At 54.8% G+C, this 21,422-nt stretch overlaps 1 protein-coding gene across 6 annotated transcripts; it reads right to left on the bottom strand.

The window, feature by feature from the left end:
• Window positions 1-345: 345 nt before the first annotated feature.
• LOC137349118 (interferon regulatory factor 8-like) lies at window positions 346-21,124 on the bottom strand. Of its 6 annotated transcripts, none has more exons than XM_068014484.1 (9): window positions 20,845-21,124; window positions 18,113-18,290; window positions 14,189-14,372; window positions 13,700-13,815; window positions 12,778-12,964; window positions 12,073-12,132; window positions 7,958-8,338; window positions 4,754-4,869; window positions 346-1,496 (listed from the first exon to the last, which is right to left on the bottom strand). In XM_068014484.1, the coding sequence occupies exons 2-9, from the start codon at window positions 18,287-18,289 to the stop codon at window positions 1,341-1,343; spliced, it is 1,377 nt and encodes a 458-aa protein (XP_067870585.1). In that variant the 5' UTR covers window position 18,290; window positions 20,845-21,124; the 3' UTR covers window positions 346-1,340. The 6 variants fall into 6 exon arrangements, with proteins under 6 accessions (XP_067870585.1, XP_067870582.1, XP_067870581.1 ...); XM_068014481.1 differs by having other exon boundaries at window positions 14,153-14,372; window positions 20,841-21,116; XM_068014480.1 differs by having other exon boundaries at window positions 14,153-14,372; window positions 20,845-21,115.
• Window positions 21,125-21,422: the final 298 nt, after the last annotated feature.

Below are 21,422 nucleotides of genomic sequence, written 5' to 3'. Positions count from 1 at the left end.
AAATGTCCTTTAATTTTTTTTTTTACACAACTAGCATATAAACACCAAACTTTCTCTTCACATTATATTCACACTCCCCCCCTCCCACCGCTCCGCCCCCACTCCCCCCCCCACCACCACCACCACCCCCCCCCCCACCAACCGCGCCCACACCCCCAGGGCCACTCAGTCCTCAAACACCTCAAGCCGTCCACTTCACAGAGTGGGCCTCAATCGGTCCGGGGGGAGAGCAGGACCTCAGGTCAGGGCTGAGGATGCTAGGAGGTGGAAAGGATGAGAGGTCAGGGGTCAAACCTGGGGAATGCATGACTGGGGGTGGACGGAAAGGGAGGGAGGGGGAGGGAGGGAGAGGGAAGGCGAAGTAGGGACAGGGAAAGAGGGAGGGATAAGGAGGGAGAGAGAAAGGGAGGGAGAGAGAAGGGGAGGCAGGGAAAGAGAGGGAAGGAGGGGGGGAGAGTAGAGGAACGCGGAGGGAGCAGGAGGGAGGGAGTGAGGGGGAGGGAGTGAGGGAGAGGGAGTGAGTGAGGGAGGCGCAGAGAGAGGTTGAGAGGGAAAGAGGACGGGGGGGGGGAAGCGGGAGGGAGCAAGAGCGGAGAGTCAGGTTCTGTGAGGAAGGAGCGAGGGCTAGGAATAGGAGAGAGGAGGGAGGGCAGGTGGAGTCCGGCTCGAGGAATGCCAGGGGGCAGTGGCGCAAGGAAAACCAGGGGTGAGGGAGAAAAGGAATGAGAGATCGGGAATGTGCTAGAAATTCCAAGCAACAACACAGGCCTGCAAAGGAGTCAATATCAAATGTACAATATGGTCAAGATAATCTTTATAAATCACTAAATGTCAGTGGACGGGTACAAAAAGCACGGATTAAAAGGCTACTGGGATGTTGGCCTTTATTTCAAGGGCTGAAATCCAAAGAGTGCAAAGTACGGTACAGAACTCCAGTCAGACCCCATCTGTTCAGTTCCAGCCAACTCGGCCCCTCCCAGCCATGGGGTGAAAGGTCGAAACTGCAGATGGCTGGGCCTCAGGGCAGGTGGTGGGGGTGGAGGGGCGGTGGGGAGGGTACAGTGCAAACAGGGTTAAACGATTTAAAAAAAAATCTATCTTCTCGTAGTCTCGCACATCAGCTGGTTGACAATGAAGAAGCACCTCCATCGTCGCGGCAACAGGCCTACCAACAAAGGCTTGTAGGCCGAGCGGGCAAAGGAGGCCCGACGGCCACACTGAAGATTTCGAACTCGCTTTCCCGTTTTCTCCGCAAGTCCACCGGTCGACTGCGGGGTGGGGGTTGCGGCATTAGCCTTACCCGCAACCCCCTACCCCTACCCCCTCCCTTTTCCCCCAGGTTACGAGATCCCATACAGGCTGCTGGAGGCTTCCCGGAGGGCGTTGGTGACTCGGTCGCTGAAGTTCTCGCTGTTCATCTGGCTGAGGAGGACAAAGGAGGCGTTCTGGATTTCCAGCTCGTGGTCCAGGAGCTGTTTGGCGGCCACCTGGTAAATCTGAGGCGGGGGGAAGGGGGAAAAAGAAGCGTCACTGAGGAGCCGGGTTGAAGTGTTTGGTGGGGAGGGTGCGGGGGAGGGGGGAGAAATCACAAGGGTGGTGGTGGGGGGGGGGGGGAATCCCGTCTGGACCCCCTACACAGATGAGGGATCGACTGGAGGGCAGAGGGGGAGCAGGGTGGGCTCCCCACACCCAGACCCACAATGTTCTTGGAGTGTCTGATGGGGCAGTGAGCAGGCAGTGCAGATGTACAGGCCTCCGCTCACCCCACTCCCCCATCACCATGACACACAACCAGATCTAAACGCAAATTACGGTGCGGTATGGCCAGTCCCTCACCGGGATTCGGATAGGGCACGGTCCACGGCAACCACGTCTGCGGTGAGCGTCTGCAGCTCGAGGAGCTTCGGCGCAGAGTTGATGAGCTGGAGGCCGAGCTACGGACACTGAGATGCATCAGGGAGGGGGAGAATTACCGGGATACCATGTTCCAGGAGGTAGCCACACCTCTTAGGATACGGTGCTCTGATTTGGTCAGTGGTCAGGGGACAGGAGGGTGTGACTGCGAGTGAGGCAGGTATGTTGATCGAGAAGGTAGAACTGGAGGAGCCTCAGCCCTTGCAATTGTCCAACAGGGTCGAGGTTCTTTCAGCTTGTATGGATGAGGGCTGACCGTGGCACCATGGTAAAGGAAGCCATTCAAGTGGGGGGGGCGGGGGGGGGGAGTAAATAAGAATCTAGTGGTAGTAGGAGATAACATAGTCAGGGGGATCAACGCAGTTCTCTTTAGCCTAGAGCGAGAGTCCAGAAGCCAGGGTTCGGGACCTCTGCTCGGGGCTGGAGAGGAACTTGTAGTTGGAAGGGGAGGATCCAATTGTCGTGGTCCACGTGGGTACCAACGACATAGATAGCACTCGGAAAGAGGTTCTGTATAGGGAGTATGAACAGCTAGGAGCGGAATTTATAAAAAGAACCTCAAAAGTAAATAATCTCTGGATTATTACCTGAGCCCCGAGCAAAGTGGTGTAGGGTAAATAAGATTAGAGAGTGAATGCGTGGTTCAAAGATTGGTGTGGGAGAAGTGGGTTCTGGTTTGTGGGGCACCGGCACCAGTACTGGGGAAAGTGGGAGTCGCACTGTTGGGATGGTCTTCACCTGAATCATGCTGGGACCAGTGTTCAGGCAAATCGTATAACTCGGGCGGTAGAGAGGGCTTTAAACTAAATAGTGGGGACGAGGGATCGAGTGAGAGAGGATATGATAAATTAGAGAGGACAAGGCAAGTCAACAAGGTAGCAATAAAGGTAATGATAATCAGAGTGTGGGAGGAAGTGACAGAACGTACAAAATTAAGAGTTAATAATGGAAAATAAGGAAATGTTGGAGGAATTGAACAGATGTGTTGCATCTGTCTTCACTGTAGAGGATAATATCCCAGAAATAATTGTGATTCAAGAGTTGAAAGGGAGGGAGGAACTTAACACAATTACTATCACCAGGGTAAGGGTACTGAGAAAATTATTAGAACTAAAAGCTGACAAGTTCCCAGGTCTAGATGGTCTTCATCCTAGGGTCTTAAAAGAAGTGGCTGCTGAGGGAGTGGATGCGTTGGTTTTAATTTTTCAAACTTCCCTAGATTCTGGGAAGGTCCCATCAGATTGGAAGGTAGCAAATGTAACTCCACTGTTCAAGAAAGGAGGAAGAGAGAAAGCAGGAAACTACAGGCCAGTTAGCTTAACATCTGTCATAGGGAAAATGCTGGAATCTATTATTAAGGAGATCATAGCAGGTCATTTAGAAAATCTCAATGCAATCAGGCAGAGTCAACATGGTTTTGTGAAAGGGAAATCGTGTTTGACTAATTTATTAGAGTTCTTTGAGGAAGTAACAAGCAAGGTGGATAAAGGGGAACCTGTGGATGTGGTGTACTTGGATTTCCAAAAGGCATTTGACAAGGTGCCGCAACAAAGGTTACTAAACAAAATAAGAGCCAATGGTACAGGGGGCAACATAATAGCATGGATAGAGGATTGGTTAGCTAATAGGAAACGGAGAGTAGGCATAAATGGGCTGTTTTCAGGTTAGCGAACTGTAACTAGCAGAGTGTCACAGGGATCAGTGCTGGGATCTGAACTATTTATAATCTATATTAATGACTTGGATGAAGGGACATAATGTAAGGTTGCTAAATGTGCTGATGACACAAAGATAGGTAGGAGAGTAAGTTGTGAAGAGGACATAAGAAGACCGCAAAGGGATATAGAGAGGTTAAGTGAATGGACAAAGATTTGGCGGATGGGGTATAATGTGAGAAAGTGTCCATTTTGGCCGGAGGAATAGAAAATCAGCATATTATCTAAATGGTGAGAGATTGCAGAACTCGGAGATGCAGAGGGATCTGGGTGTCCTAGTACACGAAACACAAAAGGTTCGCATGCAGGTACAGCAAGTGATTAAGAAGGCAAATGCAATGTTGTTGTTTGTTGCAAGGGAAATGGAATATAAAAGTAGAGCTGTTTTGCTACAGATGTACAGGTGAGACCACATTGAGAGTATTGTGTACAGTTTTGGTCTCCTTACTTGAGAAAGGATATAATTGCATTGGAAGCAGTTCAGAGAAGGTTCACTCGACTGATTTCTGGGATGAGAGGGTTATCTTACGAGGAAAGGTTGGACAGGTTGGGTCTCTATTCATTGGAGTTTAGAAGAATGAGAGGTGATCTCATGGAAACATATAAGATCCTGAGGGAACTGGACAGGGTAGATGCTGAGAGGATGTTTCCCCTGGTAGGAGAGACGAAAACTAAGGGGCACAATTTAAAAATGAGGGGTCTCCCATTTACGACGGAGATGAGGAGAAATTTCTTTCTGTCAGAGGGTGGGGAGTCTGAGGAACTCTCTCCCCCGGAGCGCGGTGGAGGCTGGGTCACTGAATGTTTTTAAAACCGAGGTAGACAGATTCTTGACAAACAAGGGAGTCAAAGGGTATCGGAGGGTAGGCAGGAAAGTGGAGTTCAGTTCACAAACAGATCAGCCATGATATTATAGAATGGCAGAGCAGGGTTGAGGGGCCGAATGGCCTACTCCTGCTCCTAGCTCGTATCTTTGTAACTGTTCCCTCACCGGGATTCGGATACGGCCATTCCTTCGCTGAGGATTGATTTATGGGATGTGGGGTGCTGGTGTTTGGTGGGTGAAGGGGGTTGAGGGGGCCATATAGGGATGTGAGGGTGGGAGGGAGGGGAGGATTCCTCACCTGGACGGTGATGAGCTTCTCGGCCACAGATTCTGCCTCCCTCAGTTCTTCACCGAAACACAGCGTCACCTGGTATCGGGGGGTGATGCCACCCTCCGACTGGTACCGTTCCAGATCTGTGACAAAATTCAGAACCCGGTTAGGATCGGCCCACTCCTGCTTCAGCCCGCACGCCCTGACTGCCCAGGCCCTGATCCCTCAGTCCTGACCGCCCGGGCCCTGATCCCTCAGTCCTACCCGCCCGGGCCCTGATCCCTCAGTCCTGACCAGCCAGGCCCTGATCCCTCAGTCCTACCCGCCCAGGCCCTGATCCCTCAGTCCTGACCGCCCGCTCCCTGATCCCTCAGTACTGACCGCCCGGCCCTGATCCCTCAGTCCTACCCGCCCGGGCCCTGATCCCTCAGTCCTGACCAGCCAGGCCCTGATCCCTCAGTCCTACCCGCCCAGGCCCTGATCCCTCAGTCCTGACCGCCCGCTCCCTGATCCCTCAGTCCTGACCGCCCGGCCCTGATCCCTCAGTCCTGACTGCCCAGGCCCTGATCCCTCAGTCCTGACCGCCCGGGCCCTGATCCCTCAGTCCTGACCGCGCGGGCCCTGATCCCTCAGTCCTGACCGCCCGGCCCTGATCCCTCAGTCCTACCCACCCGGGCCCTGATCCCTCAGTCCTGACCGCCCAGGCCCTGATCCCTCAGCCCTGACCGCCCGGCCCTGATCCCTCAGTCCTGACCGCCCGGCCCTGATCCCTCAGTCCTGGCCGCCCGCTCCCTGATCCCTCAGTCCTACCCGCCCAGGCCCTGCTCCCTCAGTCCTGACCGCCCGGCCCTGATCCCTCAGTCCTGACCGCCCGGCCCTGATCCCTCAGTCCTGACCGCCCGGCCCTGATCCCTCAGTCCTGACCGCCCGCTCCCTGATCCCTCAGTCCTGACCGTCCGGCCCTGATCCCTCAGTCCTGACCGCCCGGCCCTGATCCCTCAGTCCTGACTGCCCAGGCCTTGATCCCTCAGTCCTGACCGCCCAGGCCCTGATCCCTCAGTCCTACCTGCCCAGGCCCTGATCCCTCAGTTCTACCCACTCGGCCCTGATTCCTCAGTCCTACCCGCCCAGGCCCTGATCCCTCAGTCCTGACCGCCCGGGCCCTGATCCCTCAGTCCTGACCGCCCGGGCCCTGATCCCTCAGTCCTGACTGCCCGGGCCCTGATCCCTCAGTCCTGACCGGCCGGACGCTGATCCCTCAGTCCTACCCGCCCGGGCCCGGATCCCTCTGTCCTGACCGCCCAGGCCCTAATCCCTCAGTCCTATCCGCCCGTCCCTGATCCCTCAGTCCGACCCGCCCAGGCCCTGATCCCTCAGTCCTACCCGCCCAGGCCCTTATCCCTCAGTCCTACCCGACCAGGCCCTGATCCCTCAGTCCTACCCGCCCAGGCCCTGATCCCTCAGTCCTACCCGCCCGGCCCTGATCCCTCAGTCCTACCCGCCCAGGCCCTGATCCCTCAGTCCTACCCGACCAGGCCCTGATCGCCCAGTCCTAAACCCCCACTCCTGATCGCCCAGTCCTAAACCCCAGTCCTGATCGCCCAGTCCTAAACCCCAGTCCTGATCGCCCAGTCCTAAACCCCCAGTCCTGATCGCCCAGTCCTAAACCCCCAGTCCTGACTGCCCAGTCCTAAACCCCAGTCCTGACTGCCCAGTCCTAAACCTCAGTCCTAAACCCCACTCCTGATCGCCCAGTCCTAAACCCCCAGTCCTGATCGCCCAGTCCTAAACCCCCAGTCCTGACTGCCCAGACCTAAACCCCCACTCCTGATCGCCCAGTCCTAAACCCCAGTCCTGATCGCCCAGTCCTAAACCCCAGTCCTGATCGCCCAGTCCTAAACCCCCACACACACACACAAACGCAATCACACACACACACAAACGCAATCACACACACACACACACACAATCACACACACAAACACAATTGCAATCACACACACAATCACAATCACAATCACACACTCACACAAACAAAATCACATAGACAAATGCAATCATACACACACAAACACATTCACACACAAAAACAATCACACACACACAAACGCAATCACACACACACAAACGCAATCACACACACACAAACGCAATCACACACAAACAAACGCAATCACACACAAACGCAATCACACACACACAAACGCAATCACACACACACAAACGCAATCACACACACACAAACGCAATCACACACACACAAACGCAATCACACACAAACAAACGCAATCACACACAAACGCAATCACACACACACAAACGCAATCACACACACACAAACGCAATCACACACACACAAACGCAATCAACACACACACACAAATGCAATCACACACACACACGCAATCACACACACACACACAAAAGCAATCACACACACACAAACGCAATCACACACACACAAACGCAATCACACACACACAAACGCAATCACACACACACACAAACGCAATCACACACACACACACAAACGCAATCAACACACACACACAAACGCAATCACACACACAAACGCAATCACACACAATCACAATCAATCACACACAATCACAATCAATCACACACAAACCCAATCAATCACACACAAACGCAATCACACACAAACGCAATCAATCTCACACGAACGCAATCACACACAAACGCAATCAATCACACACGAACGCAATCACACACACACGAACGCAATCACACACACACGAACGCAATCACACACACACGAACGCAATCACACACACACGAACGCAATCACACACACATGAACGCAATCACACACACACAAACACAATCACACACACACAAACACAATCACACACACACACAATCACTCACCACTCTCATGCACACACAATCATACGCACACAAACACAATCACACACACAAGCACAAACACAATCAATCACATAAACACAATCACACACACACAAACACAATCAATCACATACAAACACAATCACACACACACAAACACTCACTCACAGACATGCCTTCATTCCTATTTATTTTTGTACCACTCTTACTGTACACTTTGCCATTTCACGGGCGAGTGACAAATCTATTTCACCCCACCCCCAATTTGCCCGAAGTCCCTCGGAATATTTTCTAGACACGATATAATTGCCCTCTTGTTGTTCCCTGCCCCCCACCACCACTCCACCCCCAGTAGATAATTACCCTGCTCAAACTTCTTTCGGTCGAACAACTTCTCCACCTTCTCCCGCTCCAGCTTGTTCGGCTGGTCGGGTCGGAGGGCACAGGGCCCAGTCCAGAATACCCGGCCCTGGCACAGGCGCTGGATGAAGATTCCGTTGGCATTGCTGTCCAGCATCACGCCACGCTCCAGGAAGGTCAGCAGCTCCTCCGTTGCCCGCCGCTTGTCCGGGCAGATGATGGCGTCTGTCGGCGGGAAGCGCAGCTTCTCCAAGGCCTGTGAGCCAAAGGAGGCGTCGCTGCGGGAAGGCGGTGCCGCCGACGAGATCTTGCATCCGTGCCGTGTCACCTCACTGCTGACCTGCACGCCGCTGTAGCAGAACGAGACGAACATCGAGTTGGGGCCTAGGACAGAAAAATACAACAGTGGGGCTTCAGTCACAGACAGAATAGCTCTGAAAAGAATTGGTCTTTTCGATTTAGAGAAGCCTGCATGGATAGGCGAGGCCTGCATGAGATGGTGAGGCCTGCGTGAGCTGGCGAGGCCTGCATGAGTCTTTTAGGCCTGTGTGAGATGGCGAGGCCTGCATCAGATGGCAAGACCCACATGAATCTTTGAGGCCTGTGTGAGATGGCGAGGCCTGCGTGAGTCTTTGAGGCCTGTGTGAGATGGCAAGACCCGCATGAGTCTTTGAGGCCTGTGTGAGATGGTGAGGCCTGTGTGAGATGGCGAGGCCTATGTGAGTCTTTGAGGCCTGTGTGAGATGGCGAGGCCTATGTGAGTCTTTGAGGCCTGTGTGAGATGGCGAGGCCTATGTGAGTCTTTGAGGCCTGTGTGAGATGGTGAGGCCTGTGTGAGATGGTGAGGCCTGTGTGAGATGGTGAGGCCTATGTGAGTCTTTGAGGCCTGTGTGAGATGGTGAGGCCTGTGTGAGATGGTGAGGCCTGTGTGAGATGGTGAGGCCTATGTGAGTCTTTGAGGCCTGTGTGAGATGGTGAGGCCTGTGTGAGATGGTGAGGCCTATGTGAGATGGTGAGGCCTATGTGAGTCTTTGAGGCCTGTGTGAGATGGTGAGGGCTATGTGAGTCTTTGAGGCCTGTGTGAGTCTTTGAGGCCTGTGTGAGTCTTTGAGGCTTGTGTGAGTCTTTGAGGCCTGTGTGAGTCTTTGAGGCCTGTGTGAGATGGTGAGGCCTGTGTGAGATGGTGAGGCCTTTGTGAGATGGTGAGGCCTTTGTGAGATGGTGAGGCCTATGTGAGATGGTGAGGCCTATGTGAGTCTTTGAGGCCTATGTGAGTCTTTGAGGCCTGTGTGAGATGGTGAGGCCTATGTGAGTCTTTGAGGCCTGTGTGAGATGGTGAGGCCTATGTGAGTCTTTGAGGCCTGTGTGAGATGGCGAGGCCTGCGTGACCCGGCGAGGCCTATGTGGCCTGGTGAGGCCTCTTGGAAAGGACTATTCAACTAATCCCACTCCCCTGCTCTTTACCCATAGCCCTGCAAATTTCTCATTTTCAGGTATTTACATACCGCCCTACGAATTAGGAGCAAGAGACGGCCATTTGGCCTATCGAGCCTGCTTCACCATTTGATAAGATCATGACTGATCTGATTGTAGCTTCAACTTTACTTTCCCGCCTACCCGCTATAACCTTTGACTCCCATGTCAATAAAGAATCTATCTAACTCAGCCTTAAATAAATTCAATGACCCAGCCTCCCCTGCTTTCTGGGGAAGAGAATTCCACAGACTGACGCCCCTCTGAGAGAAAATAATTTCTCCTCATCTCCCTCTTAAACGGAAGACCCCATATTTTAAAACTGTGTCCCCTAGTTCTAGTCTCACCCATAAGATGAAACCTCCTCCCGTTATCCACTCAATCAAGTCCCCTCAGAATCTTTTCCATTTCGATAAGATCACCTCTCATTCTTCTAAACTCTCAATGAGTATCGGCCCAACCTGCTCAAGCTTTCCTCATAAGGCAACCCCTTCATCCCAGGAATCAGCCCAGTGAACCTTCTCTGAACTGCTTCCAATGCAAGTATATCCCTCCTTAAAAAAGGAGACCAAAACTGTACGCAGTACTCTAGGTGTGGTCTCACCAACACCCTGTATAGTTGTAGCAGGACTTCCCTATTTTTATACTCTAACCCAGTGTTGACTGCGTTTGCTGCTCACAATGCGGTCTCCTCTACATTGGGGAGACCAAACGCAGGTTGGGTGACCGCTTTGCAGAACACCTCTGCTCAGTCCACAAGCACGACCTCGAGCTTCCGGTCGCGTGCCATTTCAACACTCACCACCACCCCACCCCCCCCGCCCCCACCATGCCCACATTTCTGTCCTCAACCTGCGGGAGTGTTCCAGTGGAGGCTCGAGGAGCAGCACTTCCGATTAGGAACTCTACAGCCTTCCGGGCTCAACATTGAGTTCAACAAACACAGACCATGACCCCCAATTTGATTGTGTTTTTTTTTCCAACCAAGGGCCAGTCTCAAACTTGTTTTTCATGTTTTTGCTTTTGGGCAGAACTGTTCAGTATTCTGCCATTAACACTCTCCCTGGACTAATGCTTTGTCCTTTAATACAACTATTACCCCTCCCTTTGCCTTTGTTCTGTGGCATAGAGTCATACAGCACTGAAACAGGCCCTTCGGCCCACTGAGTCTGTGCCAACCATCAACCAACCATTGTATACTAATCCTACATTAATCCCATATTCCCTACCACATCCCCACCTTCCCTCAATTCTCCTATCACCTACCTACACTAGGGGCAATTTATAATGACCAATTTACCTATCAACCTGCAAGTCTTTGGCTGTGGGAGGAAACCGGAGCACCCGGTGGAAACTCACGCAGTCACAGGGAGAACTTGCAAACTCCGCACAGGCAGTACCCAGAATCGAACCCGGGTCGCTGGAGCTGTGAGGCTGCGGTGCTAACCACTGCGCCACTCCGCATCTTTGTTATTTAATCTCCCCTGCCCTCCGCCCTATCACACACCGTCCCTTTTGTCCTTTCCCCTCCCCCGCCCCTTTTCACTTGCTCAAAACCTATCACATTCCTAACCTTTGCCAGTTCTGATGAAGGGTCACAGACCTGAAACGTTAACTCTGTTTCTCTCTCCACAGATGCTGCCAGAGCTGCTGAGCATTTCCAGAACTTTCCCTTTTCATTTCATCGGCAATAAAACTCAGCTTGTGCTTTTCAAGTGGTTTGGTGGCCACTTAACTGGAAAGCAAATGCGAGGAAAGCTGATCCCACTCAGAGGAGCAGGAACAGTTTAAGCAGGGTTTTGAAATGATACAGCTTGATTGACAGCCTGATGTTGAAAGACTATTCTGGTATCAGAGGTGCCACGGTATTTACTCTCATTGTGTTATCAGAGGCAATGTTTTGAAATCTGAAACAAAGTTTAAACTCCAACGTTTCATGTTATATCCAACAACACCCACTGTTTCGGCTGCATTATGAACTGCGGGGTGGGGGTGGGGCAGCAATCAGGCAAGAAAATTTGCCAACCGATGTCACTTGACAGGACGTCACACAATCGGGTGTCAAAGGGTCAAACCTCCAGGAACACGTCAACCCAGAGCTGGCCAACCTTTCCCCTAGTCGGGCCCTGCACACTGCTCAGATACGGCCTACACAGCCTTGGCAGGGCTTACAGAAGGCTAATAAAGCCTATACGGCTCTGGTGAGGCCGGGGTTGACCCTACGGGGCCTAGGCAAACTTGGTGGGGCCTGTGCGACCCTGGTGGGGCCTACGCGAATCTGGAGGGTCCGGCATAGCCCCATTGGGGCCTTCCTGGCCTTTTTGATGCCAGCACCGCGTTGTGCAGCTCTTGTGAAGCCCTGCCTGACCCCAGAGGGAAACAGAATGACTGTGGTCGAGGAGGCCTAACCCTACTGAGGCCCACATGATCCGAGTGAGGCCAGTGGTCCAGCGGCAACTGGACTACTCCCAGGGCCAGGTGAGGCCTGCATATTCACACCAAGCCTGTGGTATCCCAGGACGCTAGTGAGGCCTGAGTGATTGCGGGGAAGCGCCAGGCCTCTGTGTGGTACCTGTGTGCCCCTTCCTGCTGGCCCTTTTTCACAGAGGGAGGAAAAAAAATTTATACCCCAAAAAATTTCTCACCTTTCTCTGGTTGGCTTGGCAATATCAGGTTGGTAATGCTAATCGTGAAATTATTCGCATCTGTGAGCAGGGAGAGAAAGGGGTTAGATCGAGACCCAAGTACGTCCCACCCTTCAGACCTCAACCGCATCAGCTCGCCCATGTCCCGAAAGCTGAACCTATGTGCCAAAATAGCTCTAAAACAAATTGCGTTCCTTTTAAATTAGAAAGGCATGTTTGTCCCATCGAGTCAGCTTGACCTGCTTGGGGCCTGTGCGACCCTGCTCGACTCTGGCGGGGCCTGCATGGCCCTGGCGGGGCCTGCTCGACGCTGGCGGGGCCTGCTCAACCCTGGTGGGGCCTGCACGACCCTGGTGGGGCTTGCACGACCTTGGTGGGTCCTGCTCAGCATCAGCGGGGCCTGCATGACCCTGGTAGGGCCTGCTCAACACCGGCAGGGTGCGTACGACCCTGGGGCCTGCACTCAGCCACAATTTAATTGCTAGCTCGCTGGTTCCTGCCTCAAGGATTGGGAAGAGAGGGACCTCAGGAGACCATTGCTGGTGGTGACCTTTGGCCCTTTTACTCAGAGGTGAGAGGACAGATACAGGTCCAGGACCTGTTACCCAGCAGTGGGAGGGCGGACAGCCGCTCGCGACCAACCTTCACCCCGCGTCCTGTCTGCTGGTCTGCATTCGGCCTGGGCACCGTGCCCTCAGGATCTACCTGCATCGGTGGGAGTCAGGCTCCACTCCAGCGAGGGACTTTCAGTCGAAACTTCCTCCTGTGTGGACATCTCGGAGCCAGAACTAGGATCACAGCTGCTATCACTCTCCATCTGCTGGGAATCGAGAGTTGAGCTGACACTCTCTACCTGCTGGGAAAGATGAACGGTAGTGTCACTCTCTACCTGCTGGGAAAGATGAACAGCGGTGTCACTCTCTACCTGCTGGGAAAGATGAACAGCGGTGTCACTCTCTACCTGCTGGGAAAGATGAACAGCGGTGTCACTCTCTACCTGCTGGGAAATGGGAACAAGAGGGTCACTCTCTACCTGCTGGGAAACATAAACAGGAGAGTCACTCACTACCTGCTGGGAAATGGGAACAAGAGGGTCACTCTCTACCTGCTGGGAAACATAAACAGGAGAGTCACTCACTACTGGGAAATGGGAACAGGAGAGTCTCTCTACCTACTGGAAAATGGGAACAGGAGTGTCACTCTCTACCTGCTGGGAAATGGGAACAAGACAGTCACTCTCTACCTATTGGAAAATGGGAACAGGAGAGTCACGGAAAATGGGACTAGGAGAGTCACTCTCTACCTGCTGGGAAATGGGAACAGGGGAGTCACTCTCTACCTGCTGGGAAATGGGAACAGGGGAGTCACTCTCTACCTGCTGGGAAATGGGAACAGGGGAGTCACCCTCTACCTGCTGGGAAATGGGAACAGGAGAGTCACTCACCGCTGGAACTCGTCACCTGCTGGGAAACGCGGGATATCTAACTCAGTACCCTCAGTCCAGCTCTTCGCAAGGACCCCCTCCCTCAGCCAGAATGCTCCGTGTGACTTGTTCCCCTGCACCCGCCTCCTCCTCTTCCTCCGAAGGCCAGGCTGCACACCGATTGCACACCGCCCGGCTCCTCACCTTCTTCATCGTTCCCAGCTGGCTGCTGGGGCTGCTGGGCCCCAAGCTATCTTTATGAACGCTGCTGTCACGATCCAATTTCACTGTGCTCAGGTTCACATCCGGTGCCAGTATCCCTGTGAATGGAGACCGTTAAACAGGCGTTAGAGGAAAGAGTGATATGGCTTAACAGAAAGTCTGCACCCCCTCATAGATAAACCGCACCCTCATAGATAAACCGCGCCCCCTCCGAAAAATTCCCCCTTGCTGATAAACCCCCCACCCCTTGTAGAAGTCGCTCTAGTCGATAAACACCCCACTCACCAATAAGCCCCACCTTGCCGATAAACCCTCCTTGTCAATAAATCCCTCCCTCACAGACAGGTCCCTCCCTCACAGACAGGTCCCTCCCTCACAGACACAACCCCCCGACCTTGCTGACGCCTCACCCCCGCCCCTCCCTCGCCCCCTTACCGGCAGGCCCCACGTGAGCAGTGGGCGGACTCTCACGTTTGCCGGTGCTGTCATCGACGATCTTGTAGACTTTGTAGGGTTCGGAGATGTCGAGCTGGGAACGCTGGGGAACCTCCACAAACTCGGTGCTCTTGTTGAGCGCGCACCTCATCCGCGTTTTCCAGGAGGCTGGATCCACTTTATCTCCATCCTTGTACTTGCCCTTGAACTTGGCCCAAGCCTATTGAGAGAGAGAGCATGGCCTGTCAGCGCAGAAACCGGGCCTCATCTGCCGAACCCCGTGCTCCCTCGACCCACACGCCGCAGATCAAACACTCCTAGTGCAGGTACAGCACGGGATTGGCTGGGCAATTTGGAGCACTTCCTGTGTGCGACTGGTTGAACCAGCTGCACCTGAGCAGGCTGTGGGAGCTGGAACTGGAGAGGAGAGAGCAGAGAGCAGAGAGCAGAGAGGAGAGAGGAGAGAGGAGAGAGCAGAGAGGAGAGAGGAGAGAGGAGAGAGGAGAGAGCAGAGAGAGGAGAGAGGAGAGAGGAGAGAGGAGAGAGGAGAGAGGAGAGGGAGAGAGCAGAGAGGAGAGAGCAGAGAGGAGAGAGGAGAGAGGAGAGAGCAGAGAGCAGAGAGCTGCATTTACAACTTTAACTATGGAACTGTTGTACTTTATTCAAGGACAAAGGAGAGTTGGGTGTTGGAGCAACGGTTTGTTGTTTGGACTCTTGGGGGAGGGAGGAGGCACCGGAAGATCCAGGGGTGGGGCTGCCAAATTCTATAGGGAGCTCCTGTATTTGCTCTTGTGTTTACCTTCCATCCTGCACAAAGAGGGCTCCCTCCCCACCCCCAACTGCGTGGCTCGGGACGGCTGGAGCCGCCCGGCTGAAGAAAGTCTTCACAGTCTTTACAGAACAGCGGAAAAGGAGAGAACCGGGCGGCTCTAACCAACCCGGGCGAAGAACCCTCCCCTAACTGGAAGACAGGACTGTGAACTCTGAAGTAAAGTGCTCCAACCACCAAACCACAGCAACATCCTCGCAGCTCATCTCTCCCTCCCATCACTCAGCTGTCTATCCTCTCCTCTCCTTGTCCTTTTCCTTTTCACCCCTATTCTCCTCTACCCCCACCCCTCCCATCATATTGCTTTAGTTTAAAAACTGTTAGTTTATTTCTTAAGGGTGGGCGTGGCTCTGCGACCCCATGGCAAGTCCCTCTTCACCGGTGGCGGGGCCTTCTCGCATGTATGCTGCTGCAGCTGCACCTGTTGCCCCGTCACCGTTTGCGTTAATAACATCGAAGCATGGGGTCAAGAGTTACGTCCATCCGAACATGATGATAGAGGTATGTGTTAAGGCAATGGCCGAGGTTGTCGGCCCTTCGGCCATTGTTGCAGTCTCTAAAATGTACGGGACGGCAATGTTTTTCCTGAAGACCGAGTGGGCAGTGTCCCTGGCTCTGAGCAAGGGGCTCACCGTGGGCGGGACCTTTCTGCCAGTGGACCCCCTGGAGGCCACTGCACAACGAATCATTTTGTCAAATGTCCCGCCCTTCATCCCTGGTGAGCTCCTCCTTCCCCACCTACTCCATCTGGGGGAGGTAAAGACGGGGCTCACCCCAGCCCGCTCAGTCTTCAGGAGAACAGCCTTCGGCATGTGTACTCCTTCCGCCGCCAGCTATTCATGCAGCTGGCGCAGGAGGAGGTTACAGAGGGCCATTTCAATGTAGAGTTCCAGGGGACGGCCTACCGCGTCTTCTGGACCTTGGACGGGGCGTGGTGCCAACTCTGGTGCCTCCCGGCTGCCAACTCCACCTCGGCAGTCCAAGGTGGCGCCGCTGCACCTCCTCCACCACCCCCTACACGTCCACCAGATATTGTTCAGTCGGTAGCGGAGGCTGTGGTTTTCATGGCCTCCGGCAGGGAGTGGGGTACCCGTCCAAGTGGAAGGAAGGGCGTGGAGGAAAAATAACCATTGAGAGGCGCGTTCCCTGGACACATTGACACAACCCGAGTCTGAGCTCAGCCCAAGGCCCGTTCCCGGGGAATCCACCTGCCCCAAGACTGGACTCAGGCCCAGGGTAACCAGGCAAAAGGTGGGTGCGGAGGCTGAGGCCCCTGATGACATGGAGGTCTCTGAGCCTCCACGCCCCTCCCGAAATAAGAGGAGGAGATGTCCCTCCTCTGAAGAAGGCCTTGAACCACGGGGTCCATCTCCTGGCGTGGGTCCTCAGGCTCCCCCTGCCACCAGCACGATCAGGGCCTCAAGTCCTGGGCTGGAACCCTCCACCCCTCAGACGGAGGTGCGGGAGATGCCCCTGTGATCTTGTCAACTCCTGAGGTGGGGGGCCCGGCCTTGGGAGGGGAATCTGTGGATCCCACAGGAGAAATCAATCCTTTGGCCGATGGGTCGGGTGTCCTGGGTGAGAGTGAGAACTGTGAGGGGCCGCCCTCCCAACACCTGACGCTGCCGCCCGGGATGTGCCCGAGCCAGAGGCCAATCTGTGTAATTCCGTCTGCTGGTTCTGTGGGCGCTGATGGGATCTCCTCATCGGTCTGCTCCTGGGCCTGGCCAAGGTGGCAATTCACAGGTCCAGACTGCGGGCCGTCGGGGGGTCCGTCCTCCTTGATTGCCTGCCCCTCTTCCGCGGTTACGTTCGCGCCCGGGTGTCCCTGGAGAAGGAGTATGCGGTGTCCGCCGGAACGCTTGAGGCCTTCCGTGACCGGTGGGCACCGCAGGGACTGGAGTGCATCGTCGACGCCGAGAATGGCATTTTAATTCGAGTTTTTTGTTTATTTATCTGTTTTTAATAAAGTTATTTTAAAAATATGTATCAAGGGGGCCTGAGGAATAAAGGCCACCTTAAAAAAAAAACGGGGGGAAAAAGGGGTTAAATACAGAGTAAAGCTCCCTCTACACTGTCCAGTGTCTGTCCCACTGCCTCACTCAGTCCCCCATCAGAGAGAGGAGACCTTCATCTCCCTTCTTGTCTGGGATGGATTTTGCCCTTGAGGGTGAGAGGTCAATGTTCCACCCTTGGCGGCCGTGCCTTCAGCTGCCTGGGCTCCAAGCTCCGGAATTCCCTCCCTAAGCCTCTCCGCCTCTCTACTCCCCTCTCTCTCCTCCTTCAAAATGCTGCATTGGAGACTCTGTAGAAAAGATTCACGAGAATGGTTCCAGGGATGAGGAATTTCAGTTATGAAGATGGATTGGAGAAGTTAGGACTGTTTTCCTTGGAGAAGAGAAGGCTGAGAGGGTGATTTGATCGAGGTATTCAAAATCATGAGGGGCCTGGACAGAATAGATGGAGAGAAACTGTTCCCACTCGTGAAAGGATCGAAAAGTAGAGGGCACTGATTTAAGGTGATTGGTGAAAGAAGTAATGGCGGCATGAGGAAAACCTTTTTCACGCAGCGAATGATTAAAGATCTGGAATGCGCTGCCTGAGAGTGTGGTGGAGGCAGAATCAATCGAGGCCTTCAGGAGGGAATGAGACTGTTATCTGAAAAGGAAGAAAGCGCAGAGTTACGGGGAGAAGACGGAGGAATGGCAGTGGGTAAATTGCTCTTTCAGGGAACCAGTGCAGGGACGACGGGCCGAATGGCCTCCTTCTGTGCTGTAACAATTCTGTGATTCTGTATCTCTTTGACTGAGCTTGTGGTTACCTGCCCTAATATTCTCTCATGTGGCTCAGGGTCGAATTTTGGGACATTTTACGATGTTTAACGGCGTTACATAAATGCAAGATGCGGTTGGTTGTGAAATTTCTGCAACATTATTTCCGATCATTGTGAAGTTAACCGAACCCAGGGTTTAAGCATCGCGACCTCAATTTTGATCTTCGACCTCTGACCCCACCCCCCCACCCCTCCCCGCAGTGGGCCCAGGCCCCGACCTCCGATATCCCACTGATCCGGGCGGGAGCTGCCATGAAGGAAGGCGGGGGGGTGGGGTGGGGGCGGGGCAGGGCGGTACCTTGAAAATGGCGGCGTCCTCATCGTGCCTGTAGTCTTGCTTGCCGGCGTGCTTCCACGGGATCCGAAACATTCCGAGCTTGCGGTCCTCCCAGACCAGGCCCGGATACCGATCGCTGTCCACTTGCTCGACCATCCATTGCTTCAGCTTACGGGTGCACCTGACCCCTCCCACCATCCTGCAGAGAGAGAGAGAGAGAGGGAGGATCGGGAAGACCCGCTGTGAGAGGGGGAGCTGCCTGAATCCAGTGGGACCTTCCCGAACCGCGCGCCCCTCAGCTTGGCTGAGCATGACCTTCCTGACCCCTCCCTTCAGAGTGACCCCCGACCTCCCACTCAGCGTCACCATTCCAACCCCAGAGGGATCTCCCCAAATGCCCCCACCATCACATACCTCCCCGCCACCAATCATCTTCTTCAAATCTGACCTCGAGACACAAAGGGTGAAAGGTCAACGTCTGATCCACTGTCCCCACCCAATCGCCTGTCAGAAAGGGGAGAGGACCACCCTCCCCCCCTTCCATCTGCGTCTTTGATCCCCCCAAGGGTAGGGTAGGGGAGGAAGGGGAAATAGGAAAGAGACAGGGGGCGGGGGGGAGGGCAGAGGTGGGAAGGAGTGGAAGGAGGATCGAGGGAGGGTGGAATGGGAGGGGAGTTGAGGGAAGAGAGAGGTGGGGGAGGGCAAGAAGGGGTGGAGAGAGGGAAGAGCGTGGAGGGGAGATGGAGTGGGAGGGCGTCCGAGGGAGGGCAGGAGGGTGGAGGGAGGGGCAGGTGATGGTGGGGGGGGGGGGTAAGGTGAAGGGGAGGGAGGAGCAGTGGGAGGAGATGAGAAGTGGTGGGTGTAGGGAGCGGAGGAGGAGGGAGAGAGCGCAGGAGGAGGATGGGAGTAGAGGGCAGGAGTGTGAAAGCAGGTGAGACGGCTGGGAGGAGGGTGGAGGATGGGAAGGAGGGGAGAGGGAGGAGGGAGGGTGGAGGAAAGGGAGGACGGGAAGGAATGTGGAGGGGAGCAGAGGGTGAGGAGAGAAGAGGAGGAGGAACTGGATAGGAAGTGAGGTGAGAAGGGTGGAGGGTGGGGAGGATGGGAGGGGGTGAGGGAAGGCAGGAGGGAGACAAGGGGGGAGGAAGGAGAGGAGGGGGTGATGAATGGAGTGGGTTGAAGGGGAGAAGAGGAGCGAGGGGAGGGGTGAGAGTGGAGGGAGGAGGAAGGGGTGAGGGGATCGGGGCTGGGGAGGAGCGGTGAGGATGTGGAGAGGAGGGAGGGGAGGAGACGGGAGTAGAGGGTAAAAGTGGAGGGAGGGAAGGAAGGAGTGAAGGGCAGGAGAGAAGGGGGTGAGGGGGTTGAGGGATGGAGTGGGGGAAGTAAGAGGGTGAGGCTGGTGGAAGGTGTGAGGTGATGGGAGGGAGAGGAGGAAGGGGAGGGGGTGAGGGGATTGGTGGAGGTTGAGGGGATTGAGGAAAGGAGAGAAGGGAGGGGAGGAGAGGGAGTTGAGGGAAGGAAGGTGTTGAGGGGAGGGTAGGAGGAAGGAAGGGAGGGAGAGGATGAGGGGAGGTAGGGAGGAGAGTGGAGAAGGGGGTTGAGGGATTTGAGGGGAGGTTGTGGGAAGAGAGGCGAGGAGGGGTTGAAGGAAGGGAGGGGAGGAGGGGTTGTGGGAGGAGAGGGAAGGGAGGGGAGGAGGAAAGAGAGGGTGCTGAGGAGAGGGAGGGGAGGAGGGAGGGGAGAGGGAAGGAGAGGGTGCTGAGGGGAGGGAGGGGAGGAGGGAAGGAAAGGGTGCTGAGGAGAGGGAGGGGAGGATGGAGGAGTGGGATTGAGGGGGAGGAGAGGGGAGAGGGAAGGAGAGGGTGCTGAGGAGAGGGAGGGGAAGAGGGAGCTGAGGGGAGGGAGGGGAGGAGGAAGGAGAGGGTGCTGAGGAGAGGGAGGGGAGAGGGAAGGAGAGGGTGCTGAGGGGAGGGAGGGAGGGGAGGAGGGAAGGAAAGGGTGCTGAGGAGAGGGAGGGGAGGAGGGAGGAGAGGGATTGAGGGGGAGGGGAGAGGGAAGGAGAGGGGAGAGGGAAGGAGAGGGTGCTGAGGAGAGGGAGGGGAAGAGGGAGGAGAGGGATTGAAGTGGGAGGGGATGAGGAAGGAGAGAGTGCTGAGGGGAGGGAGGGGAGGAAGGAGAGGGGTTGAGGGGAGAGAGGGGGGGAGGAAGGAGAGGGTGCTGAGGGGAGGGAGGGGGGGAGGAAGGAGAGGGGTTGAGGGGAGGGTGCTGAGGGGAGGGAGGGGAGGAGAGGGATTAAGGGGGAGGCGAGAGGGAAGGAGAGGGTGCTGAGGGGAGGGAGGGGAGGAGGGAGGAGAGGGAAGGGAGGGGAGGAGGAAAGAGAGGATGTTGAGGGGATGGAGGGAAGGAGGGATGAGAAGGATTGAGGGGAGGGAGGGAGGAGAGGGATTGAGGGGAGGGATGGGAGGGAGGGGTGGAGGGGAGGGGTTGAGCAGCTTGAGGGGTGGAGAGGACAACTTTGTTTATCAGACAGGAAACAAGGCAGACGAGAGTTGCTGGGTAGCCAGAAGAGACGAGGGGTTAACCAGGTTATGCTAACTGACGAGGGGTTAACCAGGTTTATGACCATTACCTTTGCCCCTCCAGCTTGAGTTCCAACTCCTGACAGTTTACATTTACTCAAAACCCAATCTCAGTTTCCGCCACCAATGCTGCTTTTAAAACGACAACTTGCGATTCCTCATGCACAACTTACTCACTTGTTTCCCCGGATGCCGGTCCCGGTCCCGATCCCGGTCTCGGTCCAGCAGCAGCAGCAGGGTTTCCCTGGTATTTGGGTTTGTTTGTAAAGTGCCCAGTATCCCCTAGCTCACTTCCTTCACTCTGACTATTAAATAGCAGGCTCCAGACTCCCGCCCTCTGCTTTATAGACTTGCTTCAGTCACCAGCTTTCCAAGAAATCACGTGACTATCTCACCAAAAGCTCTTGTCGTCACACAGGCTGGAACTGAACCTGTAGATGGAGCGTTTCACCGATCAAACACACACACACACACAGCTCAAACACACACACACACAGCTCAAACACACACACACAGACAGCTCAAACACACACACACAGACAGCTCAAGCACACACACACAGAAAGCTCAAACACACACACACAGACAGCTCAAACACACACACACACAGCTCAAACACACACACACACAGCTCAAACACATACACACACACACACAGCTCAAACACATACACACACACACACAGCTCAAACACACACACACACAGCTCAAACACACACACACAGCTCAAACACACACACACAGACAGCTCAAAC

Source organism: Heterodontus francisci, chromosome 34 (assembly GCF_036365525.1).
Source record: "Heterodontus francisci isolate sHetFra1 chromosome 34, sHetFra1.hap1, whole genome shotgun sequence".
Classification (NCBI taxonomy): domain Eukaryota; kingdom Metazoa; phylum Chordata; class Chondrichthyes; order Heterodontiformes; family Heterodontidae; genus Heterodontus; species Heterodontus francisci.
The sequence above is the reverse complement of the archived record's forward strand: the minus strand, read 5'-3'. Positions and strand labels throughout refer to the sequence as shown.